Below are 23,928 nucleotides of genomic sequence, written 5' to 3' on the forward strand. Positions count from 1 at the left end.
AGACCCAGACTGTCTCAGGATAACAAAAGGACAAAAGGGAACAAACAAAACAATGAGCAGAGGGGGATAAAGCATGGGGCAAACGGCAGCTGCCAAGCTGGACGAGGCAGGGGTGCTACTGTTAACTGCCCTCCATGCCGGCAGCCTTGCAAGTGGGCACAGTGAACAGGAAGAGAGGAAAAAGACACACGCCAGACTTCAGCAAACAGAAACAAAGGCCCTAAAAGTAGAATTATAAGCCCATGGCTAAATGTTTAACGGACAGATTCTATAGTGGATTTGACATAGCAGAGGGAATATAAGTAAATAAAAAAAAACAAGCTGCACAAAATTATCCGGACTGCAGCAGCAGGGATGTGATGTAGAAAGAAACTAAGGAAACGTTAAAACACAGGACAACCAAGCAAGAAGGACCACTGTAGAGTCAGCGGGAGCCCCAGGAACAGGAGAAACACAGAGGCAGAGGCAGTGTTCGAGAGATGGCTGGGAATAGTAGAAAGATGGAAGAAACACATTCAGACTGAAGAAGCTTAACAAATTCCAAGAAGGAATACGTATTAGTTACAACTACACATATAATCATGCAAAATAACAAAAACTTCTGGAGGAAATCTTAAATTAGGTGGGGGAAGAGTCTTTCAAAGTTATATTTTAACAGGAACAATGGAAGGAAGGCACGACAGAACACACATTGATTGTTAAAGTAAATGCTAGCTAGAATTCTATACCTAGAGAAAATACTTGTTCAAGAACAAAATTATGACATTTTTAGACAAAGAAAAATGGAATGTGACCTTACTACATAATGTGTGCATTTCCACACGTGGTGCATAATAAATGTGACCATCTACATACATGGGTACGTCTATGTGTAACACACACAGAGGTTTGACACTGAACACACAGCTAAGTCACAACATGAACTACGGCTGAGTACAGCGACTGCCTTGTGACTGGGGGCTGGGCTTGCTGCTGCTCAGCATACAGGAGTGCTGTTCCAGTGCAGCTAGCTAGGGTAAGAGAAATAAGACTTCACATCATGAATCATAGTTGGCATATTGTTTCTGCACCATCCCCAAGTCTTAACATATGTGGAAGGAAGGGGTTGATGGGAGATGGAGGTACTGCGTTCTCAGAGAACGAAATGCACTCTCTTTCCAGCCATGTATATCCAGGACACTTACAAAAGAAGGACACTGGTATTCTCAGTCAGCTTCATGTTACTATAAAGAAACAGCTGAAGGAGTCGATTGTTTTCTTTTTCTTTTCTTTCTTTTTTTGTTTTGTTTTTTGAGACAGAGTTTCACTGTGTAGCTTTGGAGCCTGACCTGGAACTAGCTCTGTAGACCAAGCTGGCCTCGAACTCACAGGGACATGCCTGCCTCTGCCTCCTGAGTGCTGGGATTAAAAGTTTGTGCCACCACTGCCTGGCTTGAAGGAGTCAATTTGTAAAGAGAAAAGGCGTATCTTGATTCCTGATTCTGGAGGTCCCAGTCCACAATCAGGTGGCACCCTGGCAATCAGTCTGAGGACAAGGTACGTGTAGTAAGTGGAGCAAACCACTGAACTAATGAGCCAGGAAGCAGGCAGAGACTGCATGTGGCCCCACAATCCACTTCCAAGGAACATCTCAATGGCACCGCCCATTACCTGTGGCCCACAATCCACTTCCCGGGAATGTCTCAATGGCACCGCCCATTAGTGCCTCCTCCTCCCACAGGTTGACTATTTCCAAAAGTGCCATCCTGCAGCCCAAGCCTTTAATGCACAGACCTTTGGGGGCATTCATCCAACCATAACAAAAAACTAACCATACAGAAAATCTCAACTTATTTCAAATGACTATAACCACGGGGACTTATCTAGCTACAAGCTCAATGTTCATAACAAACACTGAATAGAAACTTTCCGCTGTATTTGGAAATTGAGAAATATAATTGCATATTAATCAAAGAACCACAATTAAAGTTTAAATCATTTCAATTGAACAATAATCAAAATGCTACATATTGAAATTTTCAATTCAATTAAAGCAATAATTAGCAGGAAACTCCCAGAAGTGAAAAATATAGTCATCTAATACTAACAACTTCATAGATGTGATAAACACATTGAACACACTTAAGAAAAAAAAACTCTGTTAAGTGAATGCAATCATCCTGAAAGACACAAAGACAAAGACACTTAGAGACCCTTTTGTGTTGTCTAGTTGATAGCTGGAGTTTCATGCTGCTGTGTGAGATGTCTCCTCAAATTTTGCTATGATGTCAGCACATTACCCATCTGACATGGGAAAAAGAGACAGAAAGAGATGCTAGAAACAGATGGTCTAATACCATCCGCAACAGAGAATATGGGGGAGAGCCAATGAAGCACACAGTACTGGTAATAAACAGAAAATTTCCATGGCTGAAGCCTGTAGATTAAAATAGCACACGGAGAGCTGAAGAGGACACACTAAAACAAATCATACTTGGACATATAAGGATGAAATTTGCTGATAATTAGATACAAATAAAAACATTTTTAAAAAATTGTAAAACTAACTGCTCTTAAAAGGCAAAATTACAAAACTGGCAACATGCTCATTCCGGTGGTGCATGCTCGTCCAGGTGGTGCATGCTCGTCCTGGTGGTGCATGCTCATCCCGGTGGTGCATGCTCATCCCGGTGGTGCATGTTCGTCCTGGTGGTGCATGCTCGCCCCGGTGGTGCATGCTCGTCCTGGTGGTGCCTGTCTTTACTCCCAGCCCTCAGGAGGTGGAGGCAGGAAGATCAGAAGCTCACGGGCACCCTCACCTCCAGAGGGGTTTAAGACAGCCTGGCCTACATGAGACCCCGTCTCAAAAAATGAAGTGCATTGCTGGAGAGATGGCACGGCTGGGTTCAAGCACCTATAAGGTTGCTCACAACTGTGCCACTCCAGTTCCAAGGGACCCAAAGCCCTCCCCTGACCTCCAAGGGCACCAGGCACACATGCGCTGCACGTGTATATGCAAGCAAAACATTCATATACACAAAATAAAATAAAAACACAGTGGAGAATCACTGAGAAACTCAAGTCCCCACAGGTGTAAGAATGAGCACACACGTGTGCACAAACACATGTACAGCTTGTGGTCATTTGCATAAGAATGGCCCTTCGGCTCACATATTTGAATGCTTGGTCCCCCACCTGGTGTAACTGTTTTCAAAAAATTGTGAAGTGCAGCCTTATTGGAGGAAGTGTGTCACTGGGGTGGACTTGGGAGCTTCAAAAGCCTGTGCCAGGTCCAGACTCTGCTTCCACCAACTTGCAAGCCAGGATGAAAGTTTTTAGCTACTGCTCTCGCAGCAGCCTGCCTGCCTGCTGCCATGTTCTCTGCCATGACGGCCATGGACTCATCCTCGGAAACTGTGAGCAAGCCCCTAGCTAAACGCTTTCTTTATAAGTCATGGTGTCTCTCTCTCTCTGCACAGCAATAGAAAAGTAACTAACACACCACATACACATATCCACACACACAAAGTCTAATTATATGCTATATAATAAAAGATGTATAATGCTAATAAATACTGAGAGAAAAGAGATGAAAGGATATACCCCCAAAATACAAGGTTAGTGGATGCATTAAATAAGTATCAAATAAACTTTAGGACAAATATAACTTCATAGGAGCTAAGATACTTCTACTAATGATACAAGGTATAGGCATGAAGTTACTCGAACCACATGTATATATATTTAACAACCATAGCTCAAAATACTAGAAAAATGAGTAGTGACAGGAAGAGACAGAAACAGCGATGGTGTCGTGGCTCGAGGTTTCCAGACTGTAATAGGGGTGCAGTTTTCAACATAAGTGCAGTCTAGAGTGGACCTGAGAACCTCTCCTCATACTCGAGCCATATGAACAACTCCTTTTAACAAGACTTCATTTTCTGTCTCTCATTCAGAGGTCCTAAATTTTGTCTCCTGTAACGTTTGAGCTGAAGCTGGAAGCTCTCAGCCACGAGAGGATGGCAAAGTCCCTGAGGCAGCGTCTGTTCCAGTGTTCTGCGCCCCTTAGGATTTCAGTTTTGTTTGGATTTAGGATTTCTGTACTTTTTTTCAGAGCTACCACATAAAGGTTTGATGTTACTAATTTTCCCTGAAGTTATGCAAAGAAACTGTCCTACCATCTCTTCTGCTGAGTTGAGCGAGTGTGTAAAGAAATATTCAAATATTTAATCTCACATTTTCAGGTCTTTTGATTCTTGGAAAATTTATTAAATATAGAAATCTTCAGGGCTACTCTGATTTGTTTTGTTACTGTATTAATTACAAATATATACTTAGTAGAAAAAAAATCAAACAAAATGAAGTATAGAAAATGACAAATCCACTGCTCACTAGGTGACACTATTTTCCTCTGAGTTTTAGTGGTTTTAATTTTTGTGTTAGACTATTTTTTAAGAATTGTTTTACTTATTTTTTTCCAGTTCTCTTTTAATTTTTTTTTGAGTTATATATTTTTTCCTCTCCTTCCCTCCCTTCCTCCCCTTCTCCTCTTCTAACCATGGTCCCCATGCTCCTAATTTACTCAAGAGATCTTGTCTTTTTCTACTTCCCATGTAGAATAGAAAACCATTTATTCTTAAAGTAGCCAAATAGACTTGCACTCTGCAAAGTGCTGCGGACCTGGGTGCCCACTCCTACTCCTCCAAAGCACTCATTTCTGCTGCAGAAATAAACGAAAGGATTGATGAGCTACGAAGCAGTCAATGTATTAAAGAGTCAGTTTAGACATCCAGGCAACAAATGCTAATAAAACTGAAGACAAAGAAAAGAACTTTGTGGTCTGGGGCTAGGCAAGGAGTAATTAAAAGACACATTCAATACTGAAAGTCTGAAGGCAGCAGAGAAGAATGTGGAGGAGGCAGGAGCACATCAGAGATGGATTCAATAGAAATCTGAGGAGACAAGTCCATTAAGTGAACAGTGCCTCCTTTCCCAGGACGGAGTCTTGATCTCCTCAGTGCTTAAGGCAGTGGGTCAGGCCGAGAGCTCGTTTTCCACTTGTCATTAATTGTAGTCTGAGAATCGCTAACCAGAGTCTGAATGCAGTGCATGAGCCATGGCTATCCAGTTGCCTGGGCCAGTCTTGGTCATTACACTAATCACTTTATCAGAAACATGCTTTTGAATACCTCCCTTGTCTCTGGAGAAGTGCAGAAAATAAGAACTTGAGGCAAAATGTCACATTAGTCCTATGGGTCACATTTAAACTTTTATTTAAATGCTGGCAACTCCAACATCTGACCTCATCCCAATTTTTAGCCTTCTATTTTCCGGGCCTTGAGCCAGTAGGGTAACACACTCATTTCCAAGGGCTTAGGTCTTAAAGGGTCAAGGTATGGTATCTGAATCACCCACTATTACATCATTAATAATAAAAATACTCTCCACTCAGCCTTGTTCATTATCTCACGAGTAAAATTAATTTGTAGGTATTACTTTCATTCGTTTCTTCATTTAGTCTTCCAATAATTATTTCCTGACCATCCATTTAAGGCCAGGCCTGTGTTATATGATAAAGAACAAGCAAAGTTAAAGTTACCCTATCTTCTCTAGTACTACCTAGTCAGGGAAATAAAGAGGAATCAAACACCTATATAGTTGCAAACTGAGACAAATACTCTGAAGAGGAATATAACAGACTAAAATATCAAAGGGAGTCTGGAAATTTATCAATATGAATGTAAGTTCAGTTACAAGGATCAGTTCAATAATAATCAACCATGATTAAAAAAAAAGTGAAGGTATTTAATTATTTTTCACAAAAAGAGGCTGAAAATGAGTATCTCCAAACACCACTATAGTGTCTCCACGGCATCAGGAAGGACACAGGCTCCTTCTGTCTGTCCTCTCCATCCTCCTCGTCAGCTTACTGGTCTTTTGTCCTTGTGCTTCTCAGTTTGCTGGTCTAAGGTAGCTGCTGTGGCTCCAAGACAGGCGAGTCAAGGCAAGAAGCAGTGGGTGTGGCCTCCCTCTGAGCCTTCTACTCACAGGAGCTAGACCTTTGCAGAAGCTCTCTACCCAGTATCTCTTTATGCTGCATCAGTCAGAACCAGGTCATTTGCCTATGTTGAAATCAATCCATAGCCATAGAGAATGGGATTACCGTGCTTAGTTTAGATTATTCACGGCGGCAGGGTGGTGGGGGGACTCTCTCATTCTGTACAAGACACTGTACTTACAAAGTCAAGTTTCTCTAAAGTCAATGAAGAAGAGGAACGGCTTAGGAGATAAGAACAGTGGAGATGAAAGCCCGCAAGCCTGGTTTACCGACAGGGGATTGAAGACAGCACAGACTCAAACATCATTCAAAGGTTTCAAGGTGGAGTAACTACAATAATTGTGACAAGAATAGATGAAAAGAGAATGTGGGAAGAAAAACCTAGTTTGTCAAAAAAAAAATAATGAATTCAACTTTCTTAAGAATGTGAGGTTCAGTCAGCATGGCAGAATCCAGCATGAGGGAATCTCAGAAAAAGGACTAGACTTGAATGCAGACTTCGTAGTGATTCACAATTAGAGGGTGTTTAAAACCACAGGAAGAGAAAGCCATTAGCAGATGAGCAGAGAGGACAAGGCTGGAAGATTCTTGGTGAGTAGCTACAGCGGGAGCAGCAGAAGGCTGGTGTTGTGGGCTGGGGACGTAGCTCAGCAGCAGAGCACATGCTTTGTGTGTGTGAACCCGGGCTTGACTTGCCAGCACAGAACAAAGGAGGCAAAATAATCAGTTATGGACAAGAGAGTACAATGACACACACTTTCCAAGGAATGTCACGGCTGACCCTGCTGACTGCTAGAGTGATGGCAAAGCACTCTTGATAATCTTCAGGCATAGAGAGACAGAAACCATATTGTAAAACTAGTGGGTTTGAGTATATTAACCTAATGCAGTTCATTAATATCCTTTTTAATTCATTCAAGATGTTTGGAAATAAAGGGAAGAAAACTAAACAGCATTAAGCTGTGCTGGAGGCAGAAGGGAGGTGGTGCACACTGAACCCGTGCTGGACCAGGAGGAGCATGCCCAGAGGGGAGGACTGAGGAGCACAACAGGGACAAGGATGTTCAATGGGAACCAGGAAGATAGAAGACAGAAGGTAAGGAACAGGGTGGTGGCTGAACACTAAAAGGTACTAAAATAGGAAATAAATTTCAATGTTATCAAACAGATGACAGGGATTAAAATAAATGTTCAATGAAACCAACAATTTTGGTCCTAAGTGAGCCCACAAAGCCATCAGCCTAGCACAGAAATTCACCAAGGAACTAGAGACTAAAGACAGAGATGGGTCATGGTAATAAGACACTGGCCAAGTAGTTAAACATTATGGTAAGTAGGACTGGAAGCTGCCTCAATGGCTAGGAGTTCTTCTAGAGGATCCAGGTTTAGTTCCTAGCACCCACATGGCAGCTCACAACCATCCAAACTCCAGCACTGGGGAATCTGATGCCCTCTTCTGATCTCCTTGGGCACCAGACATGCATGTGACATGCATACACATGTGGGCAAAATACTCATATATAAAATAATCAAAAATTATTTTCAAATTAAAGGTAAAACATTGGGAAGAGCACAGAGAGCATGGGGGTCATACACAATGCTCGAAACATACTGGTTCTATTAGAACATCTTCAACCCACATCTGCCAGGGAGCTTCCCAGGAAGATGCGAGGAGAGTGGTTCAAACATACCCTTTCTACAGTGGCAGTATCCTGTTTGGACTCTAACAAATAGCTTGCCTGAAGACCAGAGGGCAGAGCTAGCCACTAGTTAACCATAGAGGTCTGGAGGTCTGTACAGACAGACAGAAAGTGATATGGTTGGGTGGAGAGAGGCATTTAAGGCAAAGGAGACAGTTGTTCGGCCTCTTTTCAGCGGAGTTAATAAGGTAAGAGTTGGCTGTATTTTGCGCCTTTCTCTCTCTGATCTTTCAGCATTTGACCTGATACCTGGCTCCGGTTTTTTTGTTTTGTTTTGTTTTTGTTTTTGCTTTTGTTTTCCGAGACAGGGTTTCTCTGTAGCTTTGGAGTCTGTCCTGGTGCTCGCTGGAGCAGACACCAGCTTCTTCATCCTTCAACTCGTGTCAGTTCAGTGTAGAGGTTTGCAAAGAGACGAAGGGAAAGAAAAATGGCCAGTTTGCTGAGAAGAAGCAAAACCAGACTGCAGAAAGCTTTATGGCTTCTGAAATTCACAAGGTTTTCTAAAACTTCCTTTCTTACAGAAGCAAAAAGGACTTGTCTGAGACTCCTGGTACAGCCTGCAGCAGGCATTAAGAGGCACTAAGAGGACTACTGTGGGATGAGATCAGGTCACACAAAGGTCAATGAGAATAACTTACTTGAAGAAGAAAGGGGCTTTTAAAAGAGAGTAGCTATGGAAATAGGAACCTGCTAACGGTCAGCGTACACATTTCTGCATAATCTGCACAGAACTTCACCTATCTTATTATACATAGGCAATAAGCAGAAAATGATAAGCAGAAAATGAGTATGTGTGACCCTCAATTGGGTGTTAATCATGTTTAAATAAAGGAACAAATTTTATTTCAGTAGCCATGTCAATTATGTTTCTGTCATCTTTTCCTTGATCTTGGGATAATTGATGTTTAACATCGGGGAAGAGACCTCTTCATCCACAGAAATGTGCATGGAAGAACTTATTAGGCAATTAGCCCAGGCAGGCATATAAACACCCTCATGGAGCAGCAACATCAGCATCAAAAGACACGATAGGACATAAACACCTTAACAAAGACAAACTGGGGACGACAGGGCTTGTGCTATAGAAATAAATGATGCAAGAATTTCCCTATAAGGAAAACTGATAGTAAAAAAGGACCCATTATGATGAGGTAATGATGCTGATGCCACATAATTATGGGCAAGTGCTTATTATATATTTTTATTTGCTATTCATCTTTATGAGAGGCACTGGACACCAATTACTGTTCCCAGTTCAAAAGGTTGCCTATGGATGCATGATTCCAGGATGCTATTTCTAGAATGCCCCTTTGGCAAAGAGCAAGTTTATCTAATCACTGCGATTACACATCCAATCTAGTCTGAAACAGGGAGGGGGTGCAGTCATCTTACTCAGGGCAGCATAAGTAGGTTGTGCACATCAGACAATAGCACTGAAGCCAGCCTCTGACAGAAATAGTCTTACTTGTGTCGAGCTTCTCTTTGCATAAACCCTGACATTTTCCTGGTGTTTGGAAGCCTGCTTCTGGCTTCCAGAAGCTCTGGCGCCATCCCATGCCATCACTGTAACAGCCTTCAGTGAGCTATCAAAACCCCAGCTAGAACACTTTGATTACAGTACTGTGCTTGCCATCACAACACTAAACTGCAATAGTTGATATTTTCTCTATTAATATTAGTGATACTATATAAACGCTAACATGGTCTCATACTAACACAGTCCAGTCATGGAGACATCGTCACAATACCACATATTAGCACAGCATGTGGCCGAGGTATACTGGTTTGCTAGGAATGTCTAAATGCATGCTTCTCAAGTCACTGGGTCCCCTTTAACAAGGAAGTGGTATGAAGATACTAGTTTCTGCAGAATCTATTTCCAGAAGCAATGGAAAGGAATATATAGGATATCACATTTATACTGGAAGTATTTTGGAATAAGACTGAGATTTCAAAACTGAGTCTAGATGAAGAGGTTAGAATTTGAGTTAGTTCACTTCTGGCTTGAGAAGCAAGAGTGAACCTGTGTGAGTTCTCAAGTCTCTACAGCCTTATGAGGGTGAGACTCTGGACTGAAACCACAGCTGTGTCGAGTGGCTGGACAGGCGATTCCTCGGAAAACACCGGCTTTGGAAAGTGAGACTGAGGGAGACCGAGGCGTCCTGAAGTCAGAACCTAACCATCTACAGCACTACCACAGGACAATCGAGGGCTGAAGGTCAGAGCAGGAACATAGATAGTCCTACTACTGCAGATATCTTTAGATGAATGTAACAATATAAAGGTATACTGATCTTTTAAAATGAGTAAAACGGTTCAATACCCACATATTTCTCCACATCTATTCTTTCAAGAAGCTGTCTACTGTTTGTCTTGCCTGACAAGTTTTCCAGTCTAAGACAGACTAACTGTGCTAAAAAGACTACATCCACAGAATGCAATAACCTGACTACATGTTGACTGGTTTAGCGCGAGAGCCAAAGTTACATCTTAAGTTTTAATTACTGTACCACAGAAATCCATGAAACAGAAGTGCCTGTGATCTGCTAGCCCCTTGGCTAAGGACAGACAGTTCCTGGAATGCTGAGGGCTCCTGTTCATGGAAGACAACCAGCCACAGTCTTCACTCCTCTAAACAAGTTTGTCTGACCCATCTGCGGCTAGATGGGCTTCATCGCATGTGGGTGGGAGGTTCATGGGTAGGAAATACCTCAGGTTGTATTCTTGTCCCTGGTTGGACCTGGTGGGAAATGCAGTTAATTATGGGTTTTGCTTCTTAAGCCCTTGTAAATCCTAAGGGGCCATTTACCTAGGGCACCAGAGATGGACTTGAGCAGAGCCCATCTACCTGACCAGCATTTGACTAAAGTTGCTTCAAATTTGGCTTTCTATTGTGGTAGTGGTTTTATTCTTGACTGGTGGGATTAACACTAGCAACTGGGGGAAGCCACATCCCTCTCAAAAGGCCTTTATTAGTCAGATTCACCAAGAATTCCCTAGATGTAGCTTTACTGTCCAAAGGGTCAACTCCTGTAGCTTATCTCCTTTCTCACTACTTACTATATGTGGCTGGCTGGTCCTTTATTAATTTTTACGAAAATAGAAAATGTGACCTAAGATCTGCTACTAAGTGTGTGTATACATACATACATACATACATACATACATACATACATACATACTTACACACATACATACTTACATACGTACGTACATACATACATACATACTTACATACATACATACATACATACTTACATACATACATACTTACATACAAACCTCCATTTGGAATAAAGACTGACTCAAGCCCTAGCTTCACCAGCACCACATTGACCAGCAAGTAACTTTTCCTCAAGCCAGTTAGGGCCAGTGACAAACCACCCATGCTGCTCACCTGGAAAAGGCCGCGCCCAGCACAAACGCAGCATACTCCTTCACCTGGGGTTCTGTGCTGTTGAGCCCATTAATCACCACTTGAAGGCCACCGAAGGACAGCAGGTCCTGTGCGTTATCCATCTGCAACAAAGACATTGCTGAGCCCAGGATAGCCATGGGGAAGGAAGCCCTTTTCAGACAGCTCTTCTTTTGGCGACTAGCCAAAAACAAAGGTAAAAAGCAACAGTGGCATCTCTGAGTATCTAGGAAGGGTGCACGAGCAACTTAACTTTTAAAGTAACTTTACATTTGAGAACTTCTCATTCATGTAACACCATCTATGAGCACCTGTGTGGGAATCGGCGGGAGTGGCACCTAGCTCTTGCTAATGCCAAACATGCCTCTTCAGAAACATCTAATGCTGCAGTGAGTCACAAAGCTTACTCCAAACACACAAGCTGTTAACACAAAGAGCCTGGCATCATGGCGCCAGTGCCATACTTTCTGTGGATATACAAACACAATGGGAACAGTGGAGGCTAAAAAAAAGTTGACTTTTAATTAGAAACCAGGGACTATAAAAGGAGCCCTGTTGACGGGGCAGGGTGTGTGGGGAGCACTGGGGGTGTTCCACAAGAGTGCCGAGAGAGAAGTAACAATTAGCCTGTTTTGTAATGTTGACTGGATCTGAGGACACTTATTATAAAATCTGCATAAAAGTCAGTTTCCCAAAGGCTTCAACCTAGGTCTGCTTTACTACCAAGGGACTATGTGACACCAGTGCAGGGTATTTCTATCATCGCACAGCCAGTAAGCTGAGTGACTGCAAACAATGACCCCACGGGATGGTAAAAGGTCTCATTACAATAAAATCAATACTAAATAATTGCAGACATGTCTTTTCATACATCCTAGTTTGAGATGTAGCAGACATGCTGATTTTGTGGCACTTAAATTATTATTTTAAATTGCTATTAAATAACCATTTAGCCAGGTGGTGGTGGCACTTGGGAGGCAGATCTCTGTGAGTTTGAGGCCAGCCTGGCTTACAAAGCGAGTTCCAGGACAGTCAGGGCTATACAGAGAAACCCTGTCTTGAAGAAACAACAAAACAAAACAACCCATTTTACTAGCAAACTTACTAAATTCTGTATTTAAATATATATATGAAAAGTCAGATTCTTACTGCCCACATGATGCCACTCTGCAGCCCATCAGGAAGACTCAGAAGCGGGAGCCCAGACATGATGTAACGGATGCCTCCTTTCTCACCTACAACCCAGAGCTGGTTCCTTTCTGACTCTGTCCTAACTTCTTCCTCTAAACTACAAAGTAGGTTCTGAGAGAAAAAGCAAATATAGACTAATGTCTGACTCTGTCCATGTTCTTGGTGGGCCTGACCTATCTTTAGCACTTGGACGATCACTGTCATGCATTTTGACAGACTTTCACAGCAGCAGAGGCTTTACAGTCCAGTAACGAGAAGAGTAAGGGACATACAGTTGGTGCTCAGTGATTAACCCTGGAGTTGAGAAGTAAAAATCTGAACTATTTCCCAAAGAAAACCAATCAATCTACAGTGTCTGTGCCAACAAGTGCATGGGTGCTATCATGCTGAGCAAGTAGCCATCAAGGCTACAGTGCAGCATCGTCTGGCTGCCATGGTTGTCCAAGGCCAGAGCTAGGACTTTTCTGTTGTGCCCTATAGAGTGCCAAGGCCCCGCTGATCAGGAAGACAGGCGTTGGCACTCTGCTGACACAAGTCTCCCTTCTTTAAAAACGTATCAGCTCACACCTATTTTCTGATCCCCCTTGCTCGGGGTTTTCCAGATACAAACTCATTGCTCAAAATCCCATCAGTCCACATCTGAGATGGCCACTTACCAAACCCTGGCAGAGCCTTTGGGCTGACCCCAGCACAACACAGCCCAGAGTCGCTGGGAATCTGCATTCTAGATTCCACTTATCTCTACGGCAACAATTCCATGAGACACAAATTGCTGATATTTCTGTAAACACAGTAGCCTTTGAAGGTATCCTACCATTGTTTGGCTAGCAATGGAAAGCAATGGTTCATTCTGGCCTACTTGCGCACCAAAAGCTGGTTCTTCCCAGCACTACAAGATGTTAGAGAACAGAAACCTGAGAAAGAACGCTGGGGTAAATGACTGAGGAGTCACACGAGAAAAGGCAGGTTCTCTGCCCAGGCAGAAGGGGCACGCAGAGTCTTCTCATAAATAACTCACAAACTGTTTTCTACACACAAGATTTTACTTTTCACATATCCTGTTTAAATAATTAAAATATGGCTGCAAGGAATCCTTTGGCAGATCCAGTTCCAGTCCTTGAAGCACATGGCTCTTTAAGCCTCTCTTCAGTGAATTTAGAGTGGGAATCGACTGAAGGTCCTGGCTAGAAAAGTTCTATTTGCTTCGAAGGTGGCGTTCCACCACCCAAGTCTTCATCACTCTGGAAACCAGGCTGAGCTATGTACTCGAGAATCTCCCCAAGAAATTACATCTTACCAAGGTCATATGGTACCTTAGTAACAAGCTGAGTCAATGACTCAGAACACTGAGGCACTTGTGCCAATAGAGTGGGTTTAGCCTTGACCAATGGACTGTCTCTGTGGTGACTTCTGGCCAAGTCTGGTCAGTCCAAGAAGCTGTAAGAGTGGACTGCAATGCCACCCAGGGGATGGCACTGCCAGATGGGACCTGCAGGGAAATGTTGTTGTTGTTGGGTCAGCGCTAGCTTAGCCTTTGTGTAACTCACCCCTTCTAGGCATGGTGAGCCTTGTAGTGATTTTAGCCTTTCATGTGACCTGAAGAAAACCCTACAGAAAACTGATACCTAATAATCCACCCAAGGATGTTAAAGATGGAAAGTGTAGTAAAAGCTGTCAGCATCAATATTCCTTGAAAGCTGTTGTGGGAGGTCCTTCCGCTCCTCCAGCCAATAGCCGCTGAAATACCAGCCCATTGGGGCGTGGTCTCTCTCTTTAACAAAGCAGCATCTTCCCTCCTTGCTCTCTCTTACTTCCTGCTCCACTTCCGGCGACTAGACTCCTTCCTGATTGCGTAGAGGGCTGTTGTCTGGGACGGTGATCTGTAAGTTTTTTCCCCTTTAAATAAATACCACCTTATTAATCATAATTCCAAACTGCTGTGGGATTGTTTGTGACTTACGCCTTCAGGAAGCCTTGATTCTTTAAATGTCTCTAATGGAAAAGCTGGGACTAGGAAGAGAAAAGAGAACCCAGGTTCACTTTGTATCACCTTGTAAGAGGATCACAGTCTTGCTATTTGGGGTCTGAGAAAGAGTTGAACAGGGCAAGAGAATGAAGTGACTCCTGCAGACAGCACACTCAAGTTCACCACAGAAGCTGTCAAAACCCCAAAGAGAAAAACAATGTCTCTTGGCCTAGTTTAAAGAAAACAAGGACACTGTCATGTGCGGGGTGGGGTGGGAGACAATACTGAGGCTCTGGCCATCTGGGTAAGGATTGCATCCTTTGATTATGACCATACAGCCTTTTGGGACCACCAAAAGTAGCCTCCTGCCTGGGCTCTGTTTCCACCAAGGCTCTCTATCTCTGGTCAGATTCTCAACAACAGCTGGAGGGTTGTTTTCACCCCATCCTCTGTCCACTATGCTCCAACTCCTCTCTCTTTCATGGCCTATAAGGTTCCATGGTCTCTTCCTTTTCTTTTTTTCTATCTCTTTTTTATTATGTAAAATAAATTTTCTTTCTTTTTAAAATTTATTTATTCTATGTATTTTTTGCATCATGTATCTTAATTCCCTTTATTTCCATGTCCCTTCACATCTGACCTCCACCCCTGCACACCCCCCAAATAAAACAAAATTTAAGAGAAAAAAAAGCAAAAAAAAAATTAAATTTACAAAAGGGAAAAACTTAAAAATCTCACCCTAGAAGCTACAGTGAGTTATGTCATGAGTCCCCTTTGTCCAGACATCTTAACTTGCAAGTGTCATTTGCAGAGAGTCAGTGGTCTGGTTCGAGGCCTCTGGTTTCTAATACCCTATCAATGCTGGGCCCTTGCTAGGGCTCCTGCTGGATATCCTGTTGTTGCCCAGTGTTGTGGAGATCCTGCCGCTTTGGGTCTGCAGGTTAGGTCAGTTCATATGCTCAAGTTGATCATAGATAGGATGAATGATGGGGTGGGTCTGGGCCTGGGCAGCCATAGTGTTGGTCCATCAGATATGAAATGGGGATAGCTTTCCCATGTTTACAACTTCAGGGTTGGCTTACCTACAGCTACACTAATGGGGTTGGCTCTATTTTGCTGCCCTGGTGAGGTGTAGCTGCAGGGGGTCAGGGATGGCTCTCCTGCTCTTATGACCACAGGGTCAGTTCTACCACCTGCCCCAGATACTGATGGGTGGAGAGGGGCACTCTCTGCCACAAGACATATGGGAAATGGGTACAGCTCTCACATGTTCACAATTTAAGGGCTGGCTCACCTACAGCCTGCACTGACAGGTTGGTTCTGTTGTGCTTTCCTGGCAAGGTGCAGGGCCTGCCCTCCCGAGTGTTGCAGCTAGTGGGCGTCGGGGATGGGTCTCCTACAATGATGACCACAGGGCCAGTTCTTCCACCTGCCACAAGCACTGATGGGCAGGCCTCTTCCTTTTCTTTAGCTCTAGTCAATGTCCTTTTGCAGTTCCTCAAATATATTGTATACAGCGTGATCTCCACTCTCCCCTAACCACCCCCAAATTCACCCTTACTGCTTCCTAATTCCATGTCCTTAAAAAAATAATAACCCACTGAGTCTGGTTTGTGCTGCCCATGTATGATGGGTGAGGAGCCAGCTACTGGAGCTTGATGAGCCACCAGGAACCACAGCATAAAGCAAGCTTCCTCCCCTCCCTCAGCCGTCAGCTGTCAAGAGCTTCTCAGCCAGGGGTGGGGGCTGGGCAGCCCCTTCTCCCTGCAGGCTGGGCTGCTGGCTGGCTTGGCTGTGCGCAGGTCCTGTGCAGACAGCTCAGCCGCTGTGTGGGTTTATGAGAGTGAGGACAGCAGCCTGCTAAGTCCAGAGGACACTGCTTCATGCCATCCTCACCCCTCCCCGCAGTGTTCCCACAGCACTCTGGGGAAGGCGAGCAGAACGCAGGTGATGTGGAGGGGAATGGAGAATAATCGGCAAGAAGCTGTAATCAATAAATATTTCTGACTTTGCCACAACTATTTGGTCTCTGTCACAACTATTCAACTGTACCACCATAGCATGAAAATAATAAAGACTACATCAAAAAGTGGGTGCAGCTATCACAATAAAGTGATATTTACAAACACAGACATTACTCCGGATTTGGCCATAGGCAACAGCTGCCACCACCGGCTTAAGCGTTTCCCTTCTTCATCTAGACAACTCCTATTCCTCTGAGAAGCCATCTTTTATTGACTCTAACTAGTCGGTTAGTTCTAAGTTCCCCTATGGTTCACTCCTGAAGCACCCTTTGAAACCCCTATTATAATCTCAAATTAACTGTTTGTTAATTTGCTCAGTTGTTCATTATATTTGTTTCCCTTTCCAGACTATAAGTACACATGATTATGGTTATTTTGTCTTAATGTTTAAAAAAAATAGGGGTAAAAGTTCAAGCAAAAAAGAGGTTTGTTCTAGCCTCCAAGAAGACATCACTGCCACAGATACTGGCCTGCACTGAAGCATCTGTGCAGAAGCAAAACTGGGGAAGCTGTTTCCTCGGTTTAGGGCAAGCGTTTATTTTTAGAGCTATCAATTAAAGAGTCAGATTTACGGGCAAGGAAATACTCTACCTGGTGAACATAGTACTCGAGATCGAAGAGCGCAGCAACCTTCTCTTCTAGGCTGGAGCTGGAGCTGTTGAACTTGTTTATCAGCCGCACCATAATCTGCATGTCACTTTCGAGAACAACGTTCAGCTCGTCAAATTCCTTCTTCAGCTCCTCAATGGGGCGGAAGAGCTGCCTCACTGTGGCCTGCCTTGCCTAAAGAAACCAGCAAAGACATGATTAATACAAGGAGCTAGAGACACTTCCCTAAGATCCACCCAGTCTGCTGCGGATGGCCACCCTTCCAGAACTGCTCTTCCAACACTGGGGCTAGATTAGATCTATTAGATTTCCAAGAGACTCAGGGACGCCATCAGAATCTACCCAGATAGGGCTCTGCTCAAAAACACACTTTAAGACATTCCTAGGCACGCTTATTCAAGTTTGGAAGAAACATCTTCTTGGTGCAAACACTGACGTCAGGGAAAACAAGACAAGTTCCTGTTCAACCTCTAACGGCACAGGACAGCTAGAGTAGGTGGACAATCTACACCATGGTTCTCTATCTTCCACAACCAGAATACCCTGGCCTCACACTGCCCACACTTTGGGGAAAGCCGGATGTGGGAAACTGTGGGGAAGAGCTGTCAGAGCAAGAACAATTTGCCGATGAAAATTAAAGCACTGTCATTACTGTCAATCTAACCACAGGTGTACAATTTGTTCAACTGTTTGAAATGGCTAAATTACTGTATGTACTATACTCAAATCTCAAACAATGTTCTCTCAATCCTCCCCACCCCACACACATACAAAGATTTTTAAAATGAAGTTATTTTGGAGGTGAATAAAAGACTTTAATTGGGTATTTTATACATGCGGCACTCCACTTTCTTCCTAATTTTAGTGGATAGTGCTCTTTATAAAGAGTCTGAAAGGTTGCAGTGGTTTATGTATCTATCTTCCAGGAAAAATTAAAAGGCATGGGTATTTATAAAAAGCAGGATGATGAGCGCTTGTCAGCTCCAAATTATCCATCTATTACCTATGGCTTCTCTCCCCAGCATAAGTGTTCTATAGAAATACCAACCAAAGGTCTGAATCAGCCTCTTAAAGGGATGCTCCAGCAGAGCTCTCGCATCTGTGAGGTACCGTACCCCATCTCTGGGCTGAAACCCTGTGAAATGCTCTTGCAAATCTCAGGGGGAGGTGTCTGGACAGTAAGCAAAGCCAGCAAAGAGATCTGGGGAGGCTAAGGCACTTAGAGCCATGGAATAATAGCAGCAATAGACAGGGGAGCTGAACAAATAAGGTAGCTCTCCGGGCGGATCTCTGAGAGTTCAAGGCCAGCCTGGTCTGTATAGTGAGTTCCAGGACAGTCATGGTTAGAGAGTGAGACCCTGTCTCAAAAAAAAACCTAAAAAGAAAAAACAAGTGATCTCTGCCTTACAAAGATGATGGTTCCTGGTTCTAAAGAAAGCCTATTAAAGAAACAAGAAGAAAAAAAAGAAGGAAAATTTAGTCTGAAATAATGATAAGCTCATGGGAAACTATAAAAATAGAGTAAGAGTATCCTGTACTCTACCCAGTTCCCCCAACAGTGCCGTCTCATATAACGACAATGTAGCATCAACAGCAAGAAAAGGACACAGTACAATAGGTCTTATATATGTTATAGTAGGTCTCATAATACAATAGAAGAATTATATTGCACCACCTTTTACACGCACACTTTTACATGTAAATTGTGTGTATATATAAGCATCATTTTATACACTACAGAGTTTTATTCAGGTTACAGACTTATGTAGCCATCAATACAATCTCCCCACAGAGGAACCCACTGTACATGCTCTTTATAGCTCCATCTTGTGCTCCCACTGCGTCCCAGCCCAAAGCCCCGATAACCACTGATTCTTTTCTCCAGCTCTGTAATTCTGACATTTGGGGAATGTTATATAAATGGAATCACACAGATTGGCTTTTTTTTCACTAAGAATAATGCCCTTGAGAGCTACCCAAGTTACTGCACACATCAAGCGTTCATTTCTTTTTATTGCTGAATATTTCATCATTTCCATAGAGTTTCCTTAATCATTTACCCGCTTAAGCACATCCGAGCTGTTTCTAGGTTTTGGCTACTGTAACACACCTGCTCAGAAGGAGATAGGTCAGTGGGTAAAGCACTTGCCACATGAGACTGACAACCTGAATTCAATCCCTGAACTCGGGTGGAAGCAGTGAACCAATTCCTGAAGGAACCCTCTGACCTCCACGCGTGCACTGTGGCATATGCACACCTCCACACATAGACAATAAATACATAGGTAGGTAGATAGAACTGCTATGAACACATGAAGCCTATATACAGATTTGTTTAAACATATATCTTATTTTTCTATGGTAAATCCATATAAACATAAATGCTGGCTTATATGGTAAATATATGTTGTTTCATTTAAAAGCTGTTTTCCAGAGAATATGTACCATTTTACATTCCTATATGCTATGTATAAAATACCCCAGTTAACCATATCTTTACCAGTATCTGGTACTATCATAATTTTATGTCCTAATAAATAGTTATTAATATCTTTTTTTTTGAGAGGGTTTTTCTGTAGCTTTGGTGCCTGTCCTGGAACTAGCTCTTGTAGACCAGGCTGACCTCCAACTCACAGAGATCTGCCTGCCTCTGCCTCCCAAGTGCTTTTGTTTTTTTTCCTTTCAATCTCTCTCTCTCTTGAAAGATTTTATTTATTATGTATACAGCATTCTGTATGCCTACAGGCCAGAAGAGGGCACCAGATCTCATTACAGGTGGTTGTGAGCCACCATGTGGTTGCTGGGAATTGAACTCAGGACCTTTGGAAGAGCAGCCAGTGCTCTTAACCACTGAGTCATCTCTCCAGTGCCTTATTAATTCTTTGTAGACTTAATCTGCATTTCTCTAGTGGCTAATGATGCTAAACAGTTTTCATGGCTTATCTACCATCTACATATCTGCTTTGGTAAATTTAAAAAAATTTTTCCCACTTTCTAAATAGGTTTATTTTAACTGTTGAATTTTGAGGGTTGTTTATATATTGTATATAAAAATCCTACATTGGACTTGATATATAAGTCACTGGTAGAGCACGGCAAAGGTTTAGCACATGCAAGGCCATTAAAAGAACAGACTGTTGGATATGAATAGCCCCTCCTCTACACGAGGCTTCAGATTTCAGGTATCACAATGTATTAACTGCAACCATGTTTTAGGGCTGAGGATGTAGTTTAGTCTTTGGAGTGCTTGCCTGGCATGCATGAAACCATGGGTCTGATCTCTAATACCACATAAGTTAGATATGGTAGTGTATACCCGCAACCCTACACATTCAGGAAGTATAGCGGAGGGTCAAGGTTCAAAGCCATCCTCAGCTACATTTTGAGTTTGGGGCCAACTGAGATACGTGAGACCCTGCCTCAGAAATAAAATTGGGATTAGAGAAATGGTGCAATAGGTAAGAGTGTATGCTGGCTGAAAGTGGTTGGGCCTTTGAGAAAGCAGAGGCAGGGGATCTTTATGAGTTCAAGGTCAGTTTGGGCTACATAGTAAGACATTGTGTCAAAAAGTGCATACTGCACTCCCAAGGTGGCTCACAAGTGACCCCAGTTCAGGGGATCTGATGTCTGCTTTTAGTCACCGTGGGCACTCACGGACAAACCTCCACACCTCCACAGAGACAGACAGACAGACAAGCACGCACACACACACACACACACACACACACACACACACATAATCAGTGCTTCTTAGCCTTCCTAATGCTGAGACCCTTTAATACAGTCCCTCATGTTCTGGTGGTCCTCAACCATAGAATTATTTTGTTGCTACTTCATAACTGTAATTCTGCTAGTTATGAATTTTGGTGTAAATAGCTGATATGCAGGATATCTGATATGCGACCACTGGGAAAGAACCATTCCACCCCTAAAGGGGCTGTGACCTACATACAGGTTGAGTGGTGTTGCACTAAATAAATCTATTTTAAAAATTTAAGGAAGGCTGAAGATGCAGCTCATTGGTACCTATGAGGCCTTTGGTTTGATCTCTAGTACTGAAAAAGAAGTTAATAAAATAAATATATAAAGTGACAGAAAGGCTAAGTGATACTAACAAAAACCGTTCATGTTAGAGAAACTGAGAAATTTCACAACATTTAAAGCTCAATAGGTAAAATCTAGAAGCTGATCCATACTTAGAAAAGAGCGTGATCATTCGCCAAGGCGGGAAAGATGCTTGCTTTGTTCACGCCAGCGTCTATGATAAACAGTCAAGCGGTGTAGAGACTGCTCTACTCTTTGGTAAAGGTTTCTGTTTTTGTTGTTTTTAAAACCAAGAAATGAAGTTGATTGGGGGAGGGGGAGGGATATGGGAGGCAGTGGTGGGGAGGAGACAGAAATCTTTAATAAATAAATAAATAATAATAAAATTAAAATAAAAAAAACAAGAAATGAAAACTTTAATTTTCAATGTTTTGGCTTTTTAAATCACAGTACTAAGTAAATATCAGTAGTAGCACTTTTCATTTCTGTAAACATTTATACCTGACAGGTACTACTGGCATGTGTGAGGCCCTGTGCTTATTCCCAGCACCACATAATTGATGATAGAAGCTCACCCAGCTCTCAGGAGGCAGACAGGAGGATCAGCAGATCAGTTGACTACACAGACTTTGAGGACAGACCGATCTTGTCCCCTACTCCCCCTCCCCCAAAAGAGCTTGTAACATTTCAAAAACCCTGCTGGGATACTGACAGAAAATGCATTGAGCTTACATATTTTACTATATTGAACATTCCAGTTCACGAACACAGTATGTCTACAGACTGAACTCCTTAGTTAACTCACATCATCGTTCATATATGGGTTCTATGTATGCCTCCGTGGCTTTATGCCTAAATATTTTACTTTGGGGAGACATGGTATTTGTGTATTTTATTTCAATTTCCAGATATTCATAGCTAGTATATAGAAATACAACTGAATTGTGATGATGGTTTTACATCCTTCACCCTAGCTGAATTCACTAATGTTAAGAAGGGTGTTTTGTGTATTAGGGGTTCTCTGGGATTTATACTCCGATGATCTGTCATCTGGAATACGGAGTTGGGTTGTTTCCTTTTACTCCTCTCTTTGCCTTGCTGACTTGGTTAGGGCTGTTTTAAATGAGTGACGAGCTAGGGCTCCTAGAAGAGCAGAAATTATAGAGTGACTCGAGAGGGCAGGAGCTTAGCAGTATGGCTTATAGACTCTAGTCATAGGCAACAATGGCTGCCATCGAACAGAAGGTCCAATAATTCCACCAGGCTGAATGTCTCAGCTGGTCTTCAGTACACACCAGAATCCAGAAGAAGTAGGCTTTAATGCCAGCAAAGAAACAGGCTTGCTAGCAAGGGAGAGCAAGCAGGCAGAGAGAGAACTGGCTTTCTTCTCTTTGTACTTTCTATAGGCTGCCAGCAGAAGGTGTGGTCCAGGATAAAGGTGGATCTTCCTATCTCTAAGATCTAGATTACAAATGGGTTTTACCACTTCTAATAATTTAATTAAAAAGAATTTTCTCATGGGGTGCCCCGACATTTGGATTTTAGTTAATTCCAGATATTGTCAAGTTGACAGCCAACAAGACCACAAGGGGAGAATGAGTAGGTCAATGGAGTTGACAGCCAACAAGACCACAAGGGGAGAATGAGTAGGTCAATGGAGTTGGCCTCTCACTATAAAGTGCACTCAATATTCTTTCATAGATCCCTTCATCAAATGGAGGAAGGGTTCTATTCCTGGGTTTTTTGAGTTTTCATCATAAACAGGTATTGAATTTCTGTCATATGTTCTTAATATCTCAATCGACATATGACGAGGTAATTTTTCTTCCTTAGCTGCCATTGGCCGTTACAGGGATTGGCTTTTATATTTTTGTTTGCTAGCTTCTGATTTTTTTTTCCAGTCAGAATTTTATTATGCAGCCAGGTTGGCCTCAGGTTCACAAGTGTCTGTGCGGGGTTGACAGGTGTGCAACTAGATCTGTCACGGTATTGTCTCTTTATGCAGCCAGACCAGGCTGGCCTTGAACTCACAGAGAGCTCCCTGCTTCTGCCTCCCCAGATCTGGGATTAAAGGTGTGCACCACCATGCCCAGCTAGAATCAATTTTTCATTTCTTAATAAACCCCTTTCAGTTTTAGTGTTTTAGTCTTTTTGTAAATTGCTGAATTTGATTTGTCTCTATGTTGTTGAGGTTTTTTGCATTTATATTCATGAGGAATTAATTCTGAAGAGGTTTTTTTTATAAAAACTCTATACTTTATCAGCTTTAGGTAGAAGTTAACACCAGCCTCATAAAATAAGTTAGCAATTTATCACTTCTGCTTCCATTTTCTGGAAGACTATGTAGAGTTGATGGTAATTACTTTTCAATACTTGGTAGATATTGCCCGTCAAACTATATGAAATTCAAGAATTCTTTCTTGGACCATTCTCACTAAAAATCAAATTTCCTTAATGGCTATAGACTCTTCAAATAGTTTCCTATGGGTAAGTATAGGCAGCACATACTTAATTTCTTGCAATGCTGAGGACTGGATTGAGAGCTTTGAGCATACTAACCAAATGTTCTACCGCTGAGCTTCATCCCCAATACTTGGTTTTCCGAAACAGGGGTCTCTCCATGTAGCTCAAGGCTGGTCTTCCGCTTGTGTTCTCCGCCTCTGATCTCAAATGCTGGGCTCCAGGGTGACCACTACACCTCCCCAGCTGTATCTGTACTTGTGCTCATTTCAATGTGCCTTTCTACTTCCCCAAAATGTTCTCTTCAACACAGGCATTTGAAGACATTATTACTATTATGGGTTTCTACTTTGATCCATTTATGAGCAGAAAGAATACTCTGTAAATTCAATTCTTTTAGTTTTGTTGAAATTTGTTTTATAACTCAAGGTGCAGTCTAACTTGGTGACTGTTCACGGATACTTGAAAAGAATGTCTATATA

General features: G+C 42.6%; 1 protein-coding gene and 1 pseudogene across 5 annotated transcripts in view; one reads left to right on the forward strand and one right to left on the reverse strand.

Annotated features, from left to right (window-relative positions):
- Nucleotides 1–23,928, reverse strand: part of Sil1 (SIL1 nucleotide exchange factor) — a 250,806-nt gene that overhangs the window by 45,683 nt on the left and 181,195 nt on the right. For all 5 annotated transcript variants that reach the window (XM_005355930.2, XM_026783659.1, XM_026783661.1 and 2 more), the window contains exons 6-7: nt 16,925–17,116; nt 11,135–11,256 (exon numbers count right to left, since the gene is read on the reverse strand). In XM_005355930.2, coding sequence (XP_005355987.1) covers nt 11,135–11,256; nt 16,925–17,116 — 314 coding nt within the window. The remainder of the gene's footprint in view (nt 1–11,134; nt 11,257–16,924; nt 17,117–23,928) is intronic.
- Nucleotides 2,191–2,289, forward strand: LOC113457145 (annotated as a pseudogene).

The sequence above is a fragment of the Microtus ochrogaster genome, chromosome 18, assembly GCF_000317375.1.
Source record: "Microtus ochrogaster isolate Prairie Vole_2 chromosome 18, MicOch1.0, whole genome shotgun sequence".
Taxonomy (NCBI): Eukaryota; Metazoa; Chordata; class Mammalia; order Rodentia; family Cricetidae; genus Microtus; species Microtus ochrogaster.